Source organism: Sinohyriopsis cumingii, chromosome 7, assembly GCF_028554795.1.
Source record: "Sinohyriopsis cumingii isolate HCF-2022 chromosome 7, ASM2855479v2, whole genome shotgun sequence".
Lineage (NCBI taxonomy): Eukaryota > Metazoa > Mollusca > Bivalvia > Unionida > Unionidae > Sinohyriopsis > Sinohyriopsis cumingii.
This window is the reverse complement of record NC_142967.1, coordinates 53,957,793-53,978,526: the sequence shown is the minus strand read 5'-3', so window position 1 is coordinate 53,978,526 and position 20,734 is coordinate 53,957,793. Positions and strand designations below refer to the sequence as shown.

The following is a 20,734-nucleotide window of genomic DNA, read 5'->3' as shown; positions in this document are numbered from 1 at the left end:
CCCGTACTGCATTGTCTCTCCTCCATAAATATTTACGATCTTATAAACACTTTTGTAATTGTCTTTAGGACATAGGTAAATAATTAAGAGATGGCCAAACTCCAGGCACAAGAAATACGGATTTAAATAAAGAAGGGTAGACCCTGACTTGAGCACGGCCTACCTCATTCTATATTTATTTTTAATGCGAGGAAAGACACATATAATCACTCATTTATAGGTCTTTTTTCAAACTTCCACGGTAATACACCGTTCCGTTCGCCAAAATTCCAATTTGAAGAACATAATCATTCTAAAATATCTTAAATAAAAAAATACAAAAAATGATAGGTCATATTAGTCCAAAATACATAACATAAGACAACTGGGAGAATATTGATATAATTTTGATGTACCAAGCAGACAGAAAATATAGCAGTGCACACGATATAGCACTAACACACATAACAAACACTGGGACCTAGGAGACCTCTAGCAAAGGTCACAAAAACTTTCTAGGGAAGGGACTTTGAGCATGGTAAATAAAACCCGGCTCCGACGAACAACCCAACAGATAACACTAGGGAGAAAATCAACACCCCATTAAAAATTCATATGTATAACATTTTTGGATATATATTCTTTTTTAATAGAACAAACAACACAACTGAGGGGGACACACATAAACAAATAAACACTTTTTTGATTGAAAATAGACTAGGGCATCTGTCTCGTGCCCCCCTCCCCCCAAAAAAGTAAATTACACTATTGTCTAAACCAGAGGTATCCATATTCATGAGGCAATGAAATGTACTTGGCGACCCTTTCATCCCAAACGGCATAATTTATATTGGCAAAGTCCATCTGGAGTCACGAGTGCTGAAATTTGTTTTGCTATTTCCGTTAGTGGAATTTGCCAAAATCCTTTCAGAAGGTCAAACTTAGCATTTCCGATCTTATCATCAATTTTCGCTCTTGTAAGATCAACTAGAAATACATGCTCATATTCAAGTACATGCTCATATTCAAAGAATAACTGTATATGTTCATTTCTTTCTTGCTCTCGCAAATGCAATGTTTCTGGTCCAGTTCTTTCATAATTTCTAAATTCCGAAGATTTGTCACTCCAGTATCGGTATAATTCGATGATATTCCTTCACATAAATCTTCACTGAGTGGGACAGGTACAAATTGTATGATAACCTGCTTATCTCATTCAATATTCTGGTACTCCTATAATTTACTTAGATCCCAGGAGCACTATTATTATAAATTAACTCATTCATTTTCTTCTTAACTTTGTAAGGGCAGTAAAATCTAATCTGAAGAATAATTTGAAGAATGAGCAAGAGGACAAACTCCTTTATTACCAAACTCAAATGTTCTCTCCATTTTAGTTCTTTCAAACCTGAATTTCACTTTTGACATTAATTGCTGAATGCCACATGCAAGCATAATAGGCTGGAAAGTTCTATACTTTAAATGTGATCCTTGATCCTATTGGATAGAATTTGGAAGGCCAAATTGATTAAAAATCTTTATCAAAATTTTACTATTGTTTTAGATTTTATATTCCTCAAGGGAATTGCCTCTGGAAACATCGTTGACACACACATAATGGTCAACAGGTACTGGTTACCTCACTTGGTCTTAGGTAAGGGACCAACAAAGTCTACCATAATTCTACTGAATGGTTAGTCAAAGGCAGGAATAGGCTGTAGATGAGCCTTGGGAATTTTCTGAATTGATTTTCCTACCATTTCACAGGTATGTCAAGATTTACAGTATTTACTAACATCACTTTTGATTTTTGGCCAATATAAGTGAGCTGATATCTTGTGATAAGTCTTATTGATTCCAAAATGTCCAGCCAAAGGAGCTTCATGGGCCAGACTAAGTATTTCATGTCTGTAAGGTTTTGGAACTACAATTTGATAATCCACTGACCATTCGTCATCAGCAGGTACCTCGGGAGGTCTCAGTTTTCTCATTAGAATTCCATTTTTAATAACAAAAAATAACAGACACGAACTTCAGTAGCACCATTTGCATTAATGGTCCTTTGAAACAAATAGATCTCAGGATATTGTTCCTGTTCAATAACAAGTAATTGTCGTTAATCGCCATGATTAGAACAAAGATAATGAGTCGTTAAAATATGATCAATACCTTCTGATTGATCCAAACAAGGAGTGAAAGTAAACACATGAAACGCCTGGCCAATACGTGTGTCAGCTAAAGGAATACTTGCCTTATGTACATCATTCTCAATAGCTTTCTTTGTCATAGCTCTGGTAACTGCATAAGCCGGAAATAAATCAGGGAATTCTTTTTCGACTGGATCGAATTTCTGATCCACGCATGGCTTGTCAGTTACAAATGGATTTGGCACAACCTTGTCTCCAGCAAGGCCATTGCATAGTAATAAATGAATGCCCTCAAAGGGTATACAATAGAGTGTTCCGACTGTCACGTGTCATGAGACTAAGTCCGATGACAAACGTACACAATGGAGAGGAACATTAACAAAGCAGCACGATACCCCCTAAAATATAATACTCTCATTAGAAGAAGACTTCTCAGAAAAAGGCAAAGTACTGACAGTAAAAACTTTGAGAAGCTCTTATGTCCTTTAAAATAATCACAATGTTTGGATTGGCATAATCACCAACGAATGATACAGAACCCTATGAATGGTTCATAATTCTCCATAATTCTCTCCAATCAAATTAGGGTTTATTAGACCTATGAAAGGTATTGCTTTCAATATATGACCGTGACCTTGACCCCTTAGAAATAAGAACATTTGGAATATGCCTGTCTTGATTCTGATGTATATTTTTCAATTTGTAGCAATCAGAAATAACGTTTCCTTTCTTCTTGCAATATGTACACGTAGGAAAAGACAATGATCTTGAATAAAGCTTATCAGACTCTTGAGTTTTAGAAGTTGTGCCATTTTTGAGTTTTAGAAGGGATTTTATTGGGCTGAAATACTTTTCTGCCAGAAGCTTTTGAGTAGAAGTATTATTTACAAAAGGAAATTTATGAGTTAAAGTATACTCGTCACCAGCAATAGCAGCATTTTCCAAGATTTTAACCTGACTCTCGTCTATATAAGACTTAATGTCACTATGGACATAGTTTTTGAAATCTTCAAGTAATGCAAGTTGAGAATTTCATAATCTCGTTCAACTGTCTTGGCTAAGCACCATCTATCAAATAATTGCTGTTTTTCGCTGGCAACTTCGACATGAGTTTGTCCAGCTTCTTTTCTATAGTTTCTGAACTATTTCCGATAAGCTTCAGGGACTAACTCCTACCCCCTTAAGATGCATTCTTTAACCGTATCATAGTCACCACTTTGTTTAACTGACAGTGAACGGTAAATATCATTAGCTTTACCAGTGAATACATATTGTAATAACTGAGTTTAATATTCCCTTGGCCTATTAAAACTTTTAGTAACTTTTTCAAAATAAGGAACATATTTGCCTACTTCTTTATCTCTGAAAGGGGACACTAATTCAATATTCTTTGCAAGATCAAAACTTAAATTTGTATTTGAAGTATGAATGTGCTTTCCGCTTGTCAGTTCCATTTCCTTCATTCTAAATTGATAATGCCTCTCTTCCTCCTCTCGTTGCATTTGCATTTCTCTCTCTCTTTCTCTCTCTCTCTCTCTCTCTCTCTCTCTCTCTCTCTCTCTCTCTCTCTCTTCCTTTTGAATTTGTTCTTTTTGTAATTTTATTTGTCGTTCTTTCATTTTCTTCTGCTTGTGAATGTATTTGTTTTTCATTCTCTTTATCCTGTCTATCTCTCCTTTTTCTCAAATTGTAACTTTATTTGTTCGTTTTTCTTCTCCAATTTCATTTGTTTTCTTTTTCTCCAATTTAATTTGATCTTTTTATTTTTCCAATTGCATTTGTTCTTTTACAAAAGCATCAATTATGCTAGTCAATTACATTCATTATGTTTCTAGATTCGTAAAGTTTTTTGACTATATCAGAATAATAAAATGAAGGATAGTAAATTTAATGTCCGACAATATACATTTAATAGTTAAGGGAATTACGAACAGTGGCTTTTACCGGCTGGGTTAAGATTGAAGCAGGCTTTGACTGTTGACCTAAGTATCTAATTATAATATGAAGATTCTTAAACTGTGCTAAAACATGGATGTGATGAACACAAATACGAAATACAATATAAAAATATGTTTTAGACTAAAAGCAATACTAAAAATCCCTAACTGACGAGAAATTTGGCGGAGATGAACAAGTCAGGCGTATGAAAGTAATACAATGATCACCAAAACTAAAAGAACACTAAAATTCCGAACCTAATGCAGAAGAGAACAGAACGTTTATTCAGTAAAATAGGCTTCCAGGCGATAATACATGACATATTAAAAAAGTACAATCATCAGTTCCCCGTAAAAGAATAGTAGAATATTCTTGTGTATGAGTTCATATTAATAAAGTTTAACGGCTCATCGCTAAATTTGAAAAGCAAAATAAAAAAATAAAACATTAAAGATCGCAATATTTTCCGAACTGACATTAGAATTTGTAGATATATCCACTTAAGGCTTGATATAATACATCTCGTCGAGAAATGTCCGTCTTTAACTGGCATATGAAATACTTATAAATACAAACTCATAATCATCTTCTTTACACTTTATATAGTCTTGAAAACATAGCTTGAAATCTATTTGATATCGTTCCATGTTAGAGTGCCTTTCTCTTTCAATCATTAAATCATGTTCAGAATATCGAAAAGATGCAAATATTTTTGTCAACATTAAAGGTAGATCTAATGTTAAAAGAATTTCAGTCTACAATAACCATTTATGCTGACTATAATATTTGTATTTGCAGAATAGCCTATTTGACTAAACCAGATATGTAATGAGCAATAAAATAAACGTTGTCTGAACATAGATAGAAAAGTGTGCATTTCCCTAGCCATGCATAACCGAAAACATTCTTAAATCTACTAGCCTATGTGCTTTTGCCGGCATCATACAGTTTATCTTAACACAATATAACACTTGAAACTTTCTTGGCATGTTTATAATGTTATACATCTGAACATATCATAAGAGTTGTACTCAGTGCGAATCGTCTATATTCATCAAGACTAACATAATCAATCATATTATTTGTACGTTAAGATATCATGTACAGAAATTCGTTTTGAATTCCATTTCTGGCATATATTCATACCCCCATGTCTCAGAATCGTAACAAAATATTGGTTTCACCATAGCATCAAATAGTTTAAATATATCATGTACATGTAATCTCCCAAATATTCATGTATACCTAATAATTTGAGATACTGCTTTCAACGCTTGTGATACCAACCTAATCTGTTTGCCTTAGTCCAGCTCAACCTAAGTGTAAAATGCAAGCCCACATATTTATAAAATAGTACTTCTTTGAATATGTTTGCTCCTATAATACCAACGCTAATAATTTCTCAATAAGCCACCATTTCGAAAGACAATTATTTTGTTTTTCGATATGTTAATTTCCATTTCTGTTTCAACACAGAATCCAACAGTGGCATTAATTTGTTGTAATAACCGCACAGTTTTAGCATTATTAGCCACTTCATCTGCATACAATAAGGCAAAGAACTATGGTGTATTCTTTGTGATAAAATGCTACTATCACACTTAGTTCATAACTTTTGAACAAAATCATCAATAAGAAGAAAAAAAGAGTTGGGCTCAGAACACTATTATTTTGTTCCCACACTGTAATTAAAATATCTTTGTTAGTCTCTGTTGGTGTTTGTTAATAGGATTTCGAACAAAAATGTATATGTTTATCCTTGTAAATTATTTACATTAATATCCTTCTGTAGAAGAGAAATCCAGAGTTTATTGTGTTGAAAAATCGAACAATATTAAATAAAACATACCGCCAGATTTGCATTTATACTTCTGAGCAACATGATGCAAACTGAATATATTATCAAGAGTACTGAATTGTTTTCGAAAGCCAGACAAAGGCTCCTTTCAGAGTGCAATTATTAGATAAATTCCCCTCCAACTGAATGAGTCATTCATATTCCCATCCTTCTCTATCGGACTACTAATACTTTTAGATCTCTCCTGAGGAAACCGTCCCATTTCAATGATCTAATTAAAAAATCACAATATGAAATGAAACAACGCTTGGTGAAATTAACTGGTAGCAAATGTATAGAATCTTTTCGGGACTTAGAATTTAATTTCAAAGAGAGAACGCTATCAAAATTGTTTAGATTTGCAATTGTTTTATACAATAAAAAAATTTCATTCTCGTTTCTTGCAGTTCCGTTCTCGTTATTCCTATGCTCATCTCTGTTTACATAAATAGGGAAAAAAAAATCAAACCTGTCAATCTTTGTTTCTTTAGATTTTCTTACATTTTTTGATTGAACAAGTTTATTTCTTATTGACATTTCATATAATAAGTGTTTAAATTGGCACAATCTTCAGACGAGTTTCTACTGTAAGCTATTTTTCTAGATAAATAATTTGGTTTAAACTTTTCTATTGTTTTTAAATGTTGAACATTCTCCTCTTTAATATTGTCAAATTGTTATCCCACCATAGGGGGTGTAATCCTTATGGTAAATCGGGGAACTTCGGTGTCTGTATTTCAACACAAAGTTCCTTATATAAAGACCCAAACTGCTTGAACAATCTTTGATATTCGTTGATTTTCAAACGTTGTAAATGAGTTAAATCTTCGACCTGTGCAACAAATGTTTGCTCAAAGGTTGTGTAAAAGGTTCCCCATGTGTCTTTATATATCGGAATAATTGCCAATCTTTTTCTTCGTTATTGTCTTCCAACACTTCGCTAAAGCCACCTTCACTTACATATTCATAATATATATATATAATCACTTGAAATCTGATTATTTAACTGTAATTATTTAATTTATCGGCAAGTATCAGTCTACATCAGATTGAAACATGGGAGGATTAGTCTCTGTTACTAATAGCCAAATATTAAATAAACGGAAATTCCACATTGTGTATAAGATAATCCACTAAGCTGAAGCCATTATCTGCAATGCATATTACATTCACATCCTTATAGATGAAAAACCTCCTATTATGTACGTACCTATTAAACAAATTGCACCTTTCTGTTAAAGCCAAAATAAAATTGTTGTGAGTTTAGTTGTCTATTGTATTACGTTGTAGAGAGAAATTATCGCCATCATACATGTCATCGGCATTTAAAATATTTTCCAAAGTATCAGGTATGAAAGCAAGGAAATCATTTCACCGAGAATTCAAATGTTCCGCAAGGATCGTAGCAGCTTTTTGGTATATAGGTTTCATTCTTTCTATTTCTCAGAAAAACAATCAAATCCGTTGTAAGCAGGATCGTCATAAACTGGCGATCTCTCCAATGAAATGAATACAAATATAAGAAATATCTCTTTGTATATTATTTGGCAAATTAGACGAGTTATGCAACACAAAATAGTAATGCATGTTGCTGCATATTATTGACACCATACCTCCATCTACATGATGTGTGTTAGCAAATATAGTTACACTCCTTAGTTTCTAATGATTTTTTTTTCATCCAGAAAGCTGAAAGCTTTATAGTCCTCAAATTATATGTAGCAATCAGACAGCAAATTTAGTACCAAACAGATGACATAAATACATGCATGCATATATACGTACATTCAGGAATAGGTGGACTGATAGATAGAGAGAGCGATTAATAAATAGGCACCACAGTTGTAGCTAATCCCACATGAGTAATAACTCACCAGCTGTACTTAAATTCGTGTCCGGTTCTACGTGCGGTTGTGAGAATACCAAGAATATTAGTAAAGTAACAGCCAACATCTGGTCATAACCAGCATGATGTATATCGACATCGACAAAGTCTATAAAAGGAACAAAATCTAAATAATACAAAAGTGAAATCAAACAACAGTTTTATAGTAAACTTCCTATTTTTAATCTCATTGACAAAACCAATTCAATGCGTATGCATTGATTTTAGCTAATACGTTTTGCTTGCTGACAGGAAAGCACAAATATTACAAGAATATCAGAGCAGTGGGCAAAGAGGAACGACCGAATGAACAAAATAAGCACCAGTCATAGACTAAACAGTAAGTTGCCTTTTAGAAGGAAAATGGGATACATATGTTATAAATCAAAAGAGAAGGAGGAAACTTAATTGCCAGTAATAAGTATTCAGTCCCTTGCCATGACAACAAGAAACACAGTACACCACAATAGATCATGCTGACGTCGACAATTACTTAACTATGAATCTTAAAATTAATGTCAATCTTGGCAAACGTTTTATCCCAACTAGCTTCCGGCATTGATACTTTGAAATATTGTAGGAAACATTACTCATTCACCAACCATATGTTAAAAAAATGTTGAAAACAATAAAATACTAAACAGGAAGAGAATCCTAAATATTGCTACCAAAATATAGGGTCAATTTTTCAAAGACATGCAGAAATGGGATATGTGAACACCTCTCTTCTCCATTAACCGTTCGTACTGCAGAGGGAAAGGAAAATGATGATCAACATGAATTAATACTGGCATATTTCTAGAGAAGTAAACGTTGGTTAAGAATGTTTGTTCAGATATTATCGTCTTTTTCACGAAACTTATTCCTTCTTATCGAATATAAGGACTTCTTTGATTCAGTGACACAGTACAAATTTCTTAAGATTTTTGGCTGAAACTTTACCATTATGTTAACTATCTTTAATACATTTTGCGTCTAATTATTCAATAACATTAAAAGTCGTACATTATGCCTATTTCTGAAGGGACTAATTACAAAAATGTGTACCTATTCATGCAAACTTAGTAGCCAATACGTGACAATATTTTATTATAACTAGTGATCATATTTTATACCAAATACCTGAGTCAATAACATCTCATACCATCAGATTTTTGTATGAACCAATTCTAAATGAACAGAATCACACAAAAGATATCAAGAGTTATTTGAATCTCATGAAACCATTTTATGATTCAAACACTCCTATGACGTTCGCATTATTTTGATGTGCATGGTGTCGATTCTCATAAAACATATATATGTCAGGTTATTTCAATATTAGTGATATATTGATTAAAATGGTGTTTATTATCTTCATTTCAGCATTTGGTTTCATATTTGTGTTCATTTATAATTGCCCAAGTTTCCTCAGACCATTCCCGTCCTGTGTGAGACTTGTCGAGAGTTAATTTGGAATGGGAGATAACATAGCATCCTATTGAAATCATATAATTACTCGATACCACGCGCCAAAAGTATACGCTAGTTCCTTTACATAGAAGCTAACATGCATAAGTAACTTTGTGTCGATACATACCTGTCTGAAATCTATTAATATATTATTTAGCTTTTTCTTATTAATAATTTAAACATATCGTCTCTTTAGCAAGTCCACAGCGCAACCTAAATTACCATCTTGGAGACTCGAATAAGTAGACTACGAGATTTGGAAGTTATGTGAATTAACCACGCGGCATCTCTTAAATCAATACTGGATATTGTGTTCAGAAATCGGGCTTATTAAAGTTATAAATTATGTTTTTATGTCGTAAAAGATAAATAGCATACCTTTTCGGAAATGCAGGCTTCAGTACACATATCCAACAACAGTATTGTATGTTCCTAGTCGAATAAAAGGTGTGTTTGATCCATAAAAGACATATGTTGAGGCTGTCAAACTGAAATTCCTTTCACCGTTACAAAACACAAAAAAAAAAAATATGTTTTTCTTTTTATTACATTTCAAAATTTCACATTTTCCAAGTATTTATACTGCCTTGATGAAATTTAAAGCACACTGTGATTTATATAACTTCTTTTTCGTGCATTGGGTCTATATCGATGAAATTATATAACCAGTTTGCATGTTTAATGCAGAAATATGGATTGAACATCGGCGTTCAACACCAGATTAACCATGTACAATCATTAACCTCGACATAACTGCAAATATCAAAAAAGAGGTGAGAAAAATCAGAGCTCTATCGGACTAAACCTATATTGAGACAAGGGGCACTGAATTATTTAGATTTGTGCAGAGGAAATTATAAACTAGCAGGGATCTAAGAAAAATTAAAAAAATAAAAGGTTTCTACCATAAGTTTACCACTCTACTCAGGTTGTGCGGTACAAACCGATATATTTCTCCCTTGCCTTCCATTGGTTTCCCAGAAGTTCTTTCAATAGTGTAAGAAGAAGAGTTTGATACCGCAGTTCCCGACTATGATCGATCTTTCTGTAACTAATTATTTCGTATCACTGGCCTGTGTGTTTACCAATTAGTTCCGTACCACTGGGTTGTATTATTACCAGTTGATTCCGTAACAGTGGTATGTGTGTTTAACAGTTGGGTCCTTACGTTTTACGCATTCTTCATTTTTGTCTCATGCAATATCATTGATTTAGCCTTTTTGGCGGAACATGTACTATTTTGACAAATACTTACCAATGTGTTGTAGTTCTAGCTGACATATATTTGCGACCTTTAGCAATTCTCTTCAACGGATAGGAAACACAAAATTATCTATAAAATACATGACACATATTTTGTGCAATGTTTTTTTCTAGATGCAATTCGTGTCCAATGCCAGCATAAACTCAATCGCTTCCTGACTATGTGCCGACATCGGCGTTCCTATGGCTGCGGGTTAAACACTTGCCCCTTCAATAACCATGACATTCATCGGATACGAAGTGGATTCCGTAAGAATGGAGGTTTGCCTTCCCACAGGCAAACTAGAGAAATGTAATGAATACGTTTACATCTGGCTCGAAGTAAACTTGTTCTCAAGGAGTTGCAGTCTATCATAGGTACTCTTAACTTTGCTTACGCAGTAGTTTTCCCGGGACGAGCTTTTCTTTGGCGACTCATCAACTTTCGTACTGTGAAGATATTTTGTACATCTGTCACTTTGTTTTCATCATTTTCACAATTTTAATAAATGCATTTTTACTATAATATTAAAATACCACAGTTGTACTATTTGAGTAAAACGCATCATTCTTTCGTGAAATCACATAATTATTCACCTTTTGCCCTTTTACTGATTATTTTCATTATTTAGATATTATACGCACGTATTAATCATAATTCTTTTCTCATTCAAGTCATTAATCATTAAACATCGTATTTGTATAACTATCCAAAAATGTTCTATTGTAATTCCGAAATCCCACCCGGTTATCTTTTTACATGTAGACCGTACCGACTGATTTTGACGATCCACAAGTACGTATTCAACACGCAGACACATTTTTAAAAGACATGTATATAACATTCTAAACCCCGCAAATATGAACAACGGCAGAGGTATGGTCAACACCTAAAGGCTCCATCCCTCCAGTTTCTTTTCGTTCGATATGACAATTGTATTTGCTCTCTCTCTCTCCCTCTCTCTCTCACACACACACGCACACATAGACATACACACACAAGAATGGTCACTAGAAAAGATTTATACTAATCAGCATCAGAAAATAGTGGAATGACAAAAGCAGCCAGTTGAAATAACAGTAGTTATAAACATATTGCTTTCAGTGTTATTTTAATCTAATTCAAATCTAGATAGATAATACGTGAAGAAAGGACAGAAATAAAGAAATAGTGTATAAGAAATAAACTTCACATACTGAAGGGAAAAAAATAAAATGTATTCATACATATAAATTTGCTAACAAAAAAATGTTTCCATGGAGGCTCGAACTTCTGACTCACGATTTGGTTATTTGGAGGCTGTAGCTATTTACTGCATTTCTACACCACTTGATACCTTAAAACCGTAACAGCCAAATCTTTTCTTTTTGTCACATTTGGTTTGGTAAGATCGATTTTGCAATAAAATTTATGTCCTCCTAGTAAAACAAATATTTTATACGTGACTTTGCATTACAAGCAGAGACCATTCATAACACTGCAACATATTCCTTTTTTTAATAAATACTTCTACTAGGAAGGACATATTGAATTCAGTTTTTTTTCCGTGTTATTGTCAGCTGCATCCTAAATATATGGTCTTCTGCAAAGGATACTGTGAAGTTGTGTACTGAAATACTTCATCCAATGGAATAGATAGAATGTTCTATCATTTTATCATCTTCCCATTATATTGATGGCTCCGATATCAAAATAATACCTTAAGCTGCGTTTTGTTTTTGTTATTGTGAGTAGATTTCCTTCATGGTTCTCTTCTGTATAACTTACCCTCAGATCAAAATTTTTAATGTACCAAAACACTATCAGATAAAAGAACAAAAGACATTACAAACCACAAGTGACCTTTGGTTATAAATTAGATTTTTTGAAATAAATAGATGAGCAAAACAGCCTTTTGTGATAATTTGTACTTGAATTGTGTGGCTCATATGGCGAGAAACACTGCATTTTCGTTAAGGAGGAGCGCAAACGGAAATATGTTTAATTGCAGATATGCTAAATAGTTTTAATACAGTGTCTTTGGTCATTACACAATAATTATAGTTGCATAAGTTGATAACTGTCGGGAAGATTTTATTGGTCAGAACATAACCATGTGACCTTGCCCAGTTGCGTTTATTGTTGCATAAGTTCTACGGAGAACTACAATTATACTAACTTCTATTAATATAGTCATTCGCAATGTAACTGATGTGAACACTGAATCCGACTACATACACATTACATACCTTTAAAAAGGAGTGAAAATTGTGGGTTTACATTCTTTAAAGAAAACTAAACAACTGATTTGAGATAATCAAGTAACAAATCTGAGTAGTTTCTCTGAAGATAATTAATTCTTTCTTTGACTAGATGCGAAACAAACGTTTGGAGACTCAAACCCAACAAAGAAGAGCATTGGTGATACAGCACTTTCACTGCAACTTGTTAAAATGAATTTAAAACTGAAGTTAAAAAGATACAGGTATTGGGAGGATGAATCTTCAAAGACTAACATTATAACAATTGGACAACAATGTAAGACGTCAACCCTGACAGTTAGGGTGTGGGGGATGAGAGATATATACGCTACTCCGCCATCGCAACTGTCAGGGCCGATGTCTTGCACTGTTCGACTATTCGACTTCCATCATTATTAGTTGCTCATTTGTTTGGACTATACAGATTCGGCCAAGTCACAATCAGCTCATAAAAATATTAAATCCAGGAGCCATTCGTATCTCAAACAAAACAACACATCTTTTGCCTTGAATATTGAACTTATACTTAGAACACACTTGCCAATTTATGCAACCTATTAAGACCATGCTGTAAAATGTTCAAAACGTTAGGTCGTGTACCATTGGTAGAATTATTTATTTGATGCTGACTTAGCTATTGCAATACAAATGGAGAATCCCTTGTTTTCTAAATGACTACTTCCCAGACCCCCTCATCAACTCCATGCGCTTAAATAATGCTCTGAAAATGATTTAAAAAATCAATAAGCTTTTTTATTACATAATTGCAACTATTAAAGTTTCATGTTGACTTATTTTGATTTTATCGTGATATGAAGTATCACTTTCTGACTCACACAGCCACGTAACGCCCACCACGCATTACTTGCTGCGTGACTCAGCAACTGGTAGTTTATATCATGATAAACTAAACAAAAATCAATATTTAAAACCTTAAAGGTATCTTCTAAATTGCGCTGGTAGTTTGTGTGGTCTTTTGACGATGCAGAAAGATGGCGAAATTTCCTTTCTTGATGAGCATACGAATAAACGTACGTTTATTTCAATGCTTCACTTTACCATATTTATTCATGTTACAGTGGACAAATAGTCATGTTGTTATATGTAAAAATTATTCATTTTGGCAAAAACGCCAATTAGTCGTAGTTAATAATTCACTGTTGAGATACAAGCTACCAATGAACACTCACGCACTAAATTCTATCATTTTCCCCATGGTTCACATGCAGGAACCAAACAGATATTCTAGTAAATAGTTATCATGTGTAAATTTATCTTTTGTTGAAATATTAATATGGTTCCCACATGTGAAACACAATATGTTTTATAAACAGATCCACCTTTAGCACAAAATGGTAGGTATACATTCAATACTGATGTCAGAGGCAAAGGCCAATCACATCAACTAATTTTTGAAGATCAAGCATTTTGCAGCTGATGTTTCTTGTTCTCAGGAAGCGAACGAAGCAAAGGTACTACATTGTACAACCAAGCTATTTGGGCATAGCTTCGGAAGTGCTAATTGTAGAGGTTATTTCGGGTTAATGTTGCTCCGTGTGAATGGGGCTCAATGCTGTGTTCAATTCGGATATATATGTTCACTGGGCGACATTTACTGCTTGTGGGAAGGTCTGCAGTTGTCCCACGTTCATGCCGTTACTGTTATTTGTTCCAAAAAAAGCACGCCTTTCATCTTAAGCTACACAAACATTTATGGTTTTGTCTCTCATGCAATCATTAACAAGGAAATTTGCGTGTGTGTGTGTGTGTGTGTGATTTGGATTTTTTACGTAGATTTAACAATGTTTCAGTCATATCGTTACGATGTCTGCAGTGTGACAGTGTATAGTGATGTCAAGCACTGGGGCATCATGCCGCAGACATGTAGCATGATGTCCCACCCAGTCACATTATCCTGACACCAGACCGACCAGTCCTAACACTAACCTCTTAATGCTGAGCGCTAAGCGAGGCAGCTGTTAGTACCACTTTTGTAAGTCTTTGGTATGACTCGGCCGGGGATCAATCCCACGACCTCTCGCATCCGAGGCGGACGCTCTAACCACTAGGCCACCGGAGCGGTTAGGAAATTTCCATGCAATAAACACTATATCACATGTGCAGTGTATGCACATCTGTATTTTACTAGGTTGGTAGACTTTATTTAGTGGTTCGCTATCTGCGTGCTTCAAGTTCTATATTTGTTTCACGATGAACATGTATCACACACATCAACCTACATTTTGTAATTACAGATACATTGTTCGAGTCATACTTTCTAACACAGAATTTAAGATGCCTTTTGCTCATTGATTTGTTCAATTCAAATTATAGTGCATCTACGTTTTTGTTTATTGCCGTTTTAACGGTATAATTTTGAATGATAGCTACTTAAAAATCTTCTACATTCTTCCACCGTATGTATCTGTAGTCTGTTATAAACACTTATTCAAATCTGTTATTATACAATATACAGGCATTTTTTCCCTTCATTTTCGTCAATACAAATGTTTACAACATATACACGCATAAATGTTTTATTGTTTGACTGCATTTCAAACTTGTATTTAAATTATTTACACGTATCATTTTTCATATTCTGTATCTTATTAAAAACACTTGCAATATATGAACCATAACGGTTTTTCATTGACATATTCATGCACTCGTCAAATTTCATTTTGTGTATGATTTTGTCTAATTGTTGTCTATCTTTTTGGTAATCTCTGCTTAATCTTTCATCTCTTATGGATCTGACGTAGTAGTCGTGTGAGCTGTTATTGTCCAAGTCTGTAATCTGGTGCAAAAGAAATTAATAACCGCTTAAATTCAGTTTGCTATATTTAATTTTTACATTTGTCCCTGACTTTTTCCATTGTTCTCATCTTCTTCTAGTGATTACTTTATCATCTTCCATACCATCGATCTGATCTATGACTAAATCTCGCGGTTAACCCAGTTTGAACTAACTGTACATATTGTTGAATATTAAATATTGATCATTGTACATTTGTGCTTTTTCTTACTGTCTGCATTGTTTATGCATAATGTATGGGTTCTATTTTCGTATACTTGTATCTGCATCATCTTTGTGCATCATGTGTGACCTCAAGGCACCTTATAGGACATTATGATACAGGTATAGTACGTAAATGTCATCTTACTCATCTGAAAAATGCTCTTAGAGCGGATTAAAAGACCTCAGGGCATTATTTGAGCTTTGAATGTCTTGTCATAAATCTTCACCTGTTTCAATAAATTCAACAATTTTACATACAGAAATGCAGTCTTTTTTTGAAGGAATAACTTGCAAGGAATAGCTTTCAAGAAAATAAGCCATGACAATTTAGCATCATCACATAATTTAACAATACGGCATGCTCAAAGAACATCGTAGATATGAGTTCTTGACCATGCATTTCGTGTAGGAAACCGAGAATAGAAGAAAGTAAATTAACACATGAACCCCAAGTATCACCAACCAAACAAAATTACACAAAAACATATTTTTGCTCCTCAGGAACGTAACATACCTGAATCTTTTTAAGACTATACATTTTCCATTGGTCATTATTATATTTTTAAGCATGATTTTATTCTTTACAAAATTGGCTGATAATGGTTGATACGGGATTACAAATACGGGCGACACAATAGTATTACCTTTAAATAATTATCATTACTGGGATAAGGATCGAACTGTGAAATAAACTTTAAAAGGCTCCTTTTGCTGTTTATATGTAGTACAAACATAAGATAGTAACACCCACATGCCAATGATCACTATTTCCAGCAGCTGGTTTGACGAGTAACTGTCTCAGAGAACTTACTTTCTCTCATGACCGCAAACGTTCGCTGCGATTTGTTTTTTTTTTATATATATCACTCAGCGGAAGCCCAAAGCTGTCCAGATAACTAAAGTTACACAGGGCCACCCAGCTAGTGCCGATTAAATCATAAACGTTTTGATTATTAAGTGCGCAGCATTTTTGGATATGATTGTAAATGATCCTTAAAACACGCCCTAAAAATGTTTAACGCCGCTTAATATTCTTTCTGTCTGAAAAGTATTAGGCTGAGGACATATTCTTTTGTCGCTGCTTTTCTCTCTACGGTTTAGCTCACGCTCTTCACTCTTCATATTCTTGCAGTATATTTCGCTGAATTTTGTTTCGAACTCTTTCGCTACCTAAATATTGCACATCGTTTGTGGTATTTGTAAACGAGCATATTGACTGGAACCATCTTTATTTATCTTAGCATAGCTGGAAATCCAACCTCAAAAGAGTGAAAAAGAGGCAGACGATATGTAACACCTACAACGCACGTTATTGCGACATTTTCCATGTTCGTCTTTGTCACATCGTCAAAAATGTGTTCCATTGCTATAAGCAAATCAATTCAGACTTCCCCCCTTCATGTTGGAGCAACAATCGTCACATTCAATACTAACCTTCTTGTAGATACGTGTTCAGAACAAATGCAGACTTAATGTATTAGGATACAGTATTAAAGTTTACAATTTTCCACAAGAGTCAGATGTTACTACATTACAACGGTGCAGCAGTGATTTTCTCCTACCAAAAGTTCACCCACTTTGAGGACTATATGTTATAACAATCAATAAAGCAAAATGGATGGAGAAATACTTACGACATACCGAATGCTTGTAACTAATTCAAAAATACCAAACCGAAACCGTTCATAATAAATAGGTCAGATAGTATAGATAGCAAATAAACATGAAATCTTTCTTAACGTATTCTTTACCAATGCTGGGGCATAAACAAAGAAACACAGATGTCATTTTTGTCTATGAATTTGCCAGAACGTACTAAGTTTGAAATTCCATCAATTTAAATGCATTGGTTTTAAATTTATCAATTATATTGATCATAAAAATCCTTTACGTTAGACAGAATCAACTTTTAATCTGAAAAGAAAACTGATGCAGGCCATTTCCATCACACCATTGCCTTCATTGTGAAAAACAACATCAAATATGGTCTTCACACATATGGAAAGCTGCCTTTTCAGTCCTTTCCTCAAAAATTGTCGAGAGACGATAAAACAAATTGCAAACTATTTATTTGAATTCATTAATTTTAAAGCTACTAGAAGCCTATCTCTTTACACATTTGTATTTTTTTTTGTAACCATAACACAATTTGTTATACAATATCTATTCAGGTTGTTTTAACATTCAGCCCTTTCTTAACACTCTTTAGCAAACATTCTTGGTTTAAGTAAATAGATCAATTAATCTTATTGGTGTTGTAGTGTCAAATTTTAGATCAAGATCTGACCTGGTCAATCACAACAACATTTGACCAGATCAGTCTCAAAAGTATTTACTTGATCAATAGAAATAACATTTGACTTGTTCAATTGCAACAGCATTTAACCTGGCCAATCGTAACAGCATTTGACTTGGCCATTTAAAATAAAAAACATTAAGAACATAAACATTATTTCTGTTAATATTTAAACAACATATCTCAAACTATTTCTTTTAATTATATTTTATGTAAGCCGTATCATTTAAATACTCATATTACTACAGGGTTTACCCAGCGGTCAAGGTTAGATCTGCGTTTCGTTTCTTCCTATCATTTAGCAGTGGTCTTGTGTTGGTATCAGGACATAAAAATATGTACTTGAACGCGTATATCACACCCGCAAAAGCTAAATAAAAGTATAGATTAAACCCGAGATTGATATAAACTCAGGCACATCAAACTTGTTAATTTGGTGTACTAAAATGACTATAAGAGAGAATCTAAAAACAGATGTTTTCTTTACCAATTGTCACTTCTCGGAAGAGGAAAAGAATGCAAGCAAATCTTTCCGTGTCCTTTTTACATGCTACACTTGAATGTTTCACGCATTACAGACTGGCATGATTCATAATTGACGACATGATAATGGAATAAACTGTTAAGAGTCTCATGATATAGCCTCAATATACACACCAAATCAACATAATCGGATTCAATAAAAAATTCATGAACAATTAAGTCGTATTATTAAAAACATAACTCAAACAGTCATGTTCCAACCTTCAAAACTATTGAAAATATCGCCAGCTAGGTGTGCATGATAGTTTTACTCTGCGAATGAACTACTACTTTCACGTGTTGTTTATGTGAACTTCATTCGAATTAAAGCGTGGTGTACGTAACCTCAATAGTTGTTGACTTGACTTTTGCAGTCGGCCTTGGTTGAGGAATGAGATTCCTACAATGTAATGTACATTTACTTTACCATTTTCCAGCCACCCACGAAATTAAACAATGTTAAACATTATTGTCATTAACCCAAATGACTGAAATAAAACTGTTACAAATTAAGTGGATGCTACAGATGTTACAGATATACGTAACATTTATCATACACTGCATTAAGTTTGGAGGCAAAGAAGGAAATAACTTAATCAAACATTATGACAGAAAAGTGATTTGTTTATGTGATTTTTCAACTGACGACTATAATATTTTCTATGTTCCATGGCAACGCATCATAAACCGTCAGAATAACTGCTCTAAAAAGATTGCGTCATACACTATATTAAGCCACACTGCCAAAATGCTAATAACTTGAACAAATTGGCGGGAGGAAAGTAATTTGTTAATATACGCATCTTCAGGCAAAGGCGATGTTATTGGCCAACTTTCACTCTAATCTATCGCATCATGCGGTCACGTGATAATTGTTCAAAGACTTCGTGTAGTGCCACAAGATAATAAAGAAAAGACATAGATTTATTGCATGTTTATGCTGGCATTGAAATAAGATAAATGATGAATACCAAGTAAATTATATGTTTAAATGAGAAAATATCGACTTCTATATTTTTACCACTTGCATGAGATCACAAATAGGTGATTTGATCTGAAATGAAAGAGATTATGGTTCAAACGTGGCAATATTGCTTCGGATCTGTTTGTATTTTACAAATAACTTTTGCACGGGATATTGCATTGTTCAAAGAAGGGTCATACACGAACTTAAATTTTAATGTTTATACATTCATTTGGTGCAACCTCTGAGCTAATTCCACGGAAAAGAAAACATCATTGTTGTAGTGCAGATCTGCTAAAAATTTGATATACGATATATGTCATTATCAGAAAATATACTGTGTCAGAATCATTTATATTAGATACAGAATGTGACAGACTCTCAAAACAGAATGGATGTAGTGGCGAACTCCACTATTTAATAGACTAATATTCCTACAAAAGTGCTCTGTAGAAATGGATAGTGCCTGTTCCATGGCTTATGCTTAAGGGGAGCTATAACCACCTGAAAGGTCCAAATAAATGTCTACGTGTGCTTGCACTCTTAATACACACTATATGTGCTATGAAAAGCGTTCTACCATGTATATTTGCACTCATTCTCTCGTTTAGTGTGCATGGAGGGACGACTCATTTAAAATCATCTAAAAAACATCAATGTGAGTAAGCCCTACTGCTCATTCGGTTTTTCAAAACATATTACAAGCGATAAAGACCATCACACATTCTTATGTGTGTTGAAGTAAGGACACGTGTGTATCACTAGGCAATCAATATGGGAAAATAAGCCAGAGCAAGATCGAAGGAGAGACAAAATTTGTTAGAGAAGAACAATAAATACTTCCTCACCTTTTTGTAGGGTATGGAAACTTGAACTGGCAACACCTGTATTAGCTAAACCTTTGCTTGAAAGATTGATAATGCAAACATTTTTACAGCTAATATTAGATAGAAACTGTCGACAAATATTTGCTACCAGATTTGGAGATATATTTAAAGGAACAGAGTTCACCATATGGTATTTTACAGAAATGTCGAGTTATTTTGGCTAATATTAATGTATTTTAATGATTATTAATAAGCACGGAATGCAGAAATATGCAATGCTTTGTCAGATGCTTAATTTTGTATTCAATACTAAATTACATCATTATCACTAATAATATAATTCCTTATGTTTCAACAATAGCCTCATTGCGAAAGTCAGTTTTAA

At 33.7% G+C, this 20,734-nt stretch overlaps 1 protein-coding gene across 1 annotated transcript in view; it reads left to right on the top strand.

Annotated features, from left to right (window-relative positions):
- Positions 1-10,797, top strand: part of LOC149795277 (uncharacterized) — a 45,622-nt gene extending 34,825 nt beyond the window's left edge. Inside the window, exon 3 of the mRNA XM_089963773.1 lies at positions 10,616-10,797. Coding sequence (XP_089819899.1) covers positions 10,616-10,797 — 182 coding nt within the window. The remainder of the gene's footprint in view (positions 1-10,615) is intronic.
- The last annotated feature ends 9,937 nt before the right edge of the window (positions 10,798-20,734 follow it).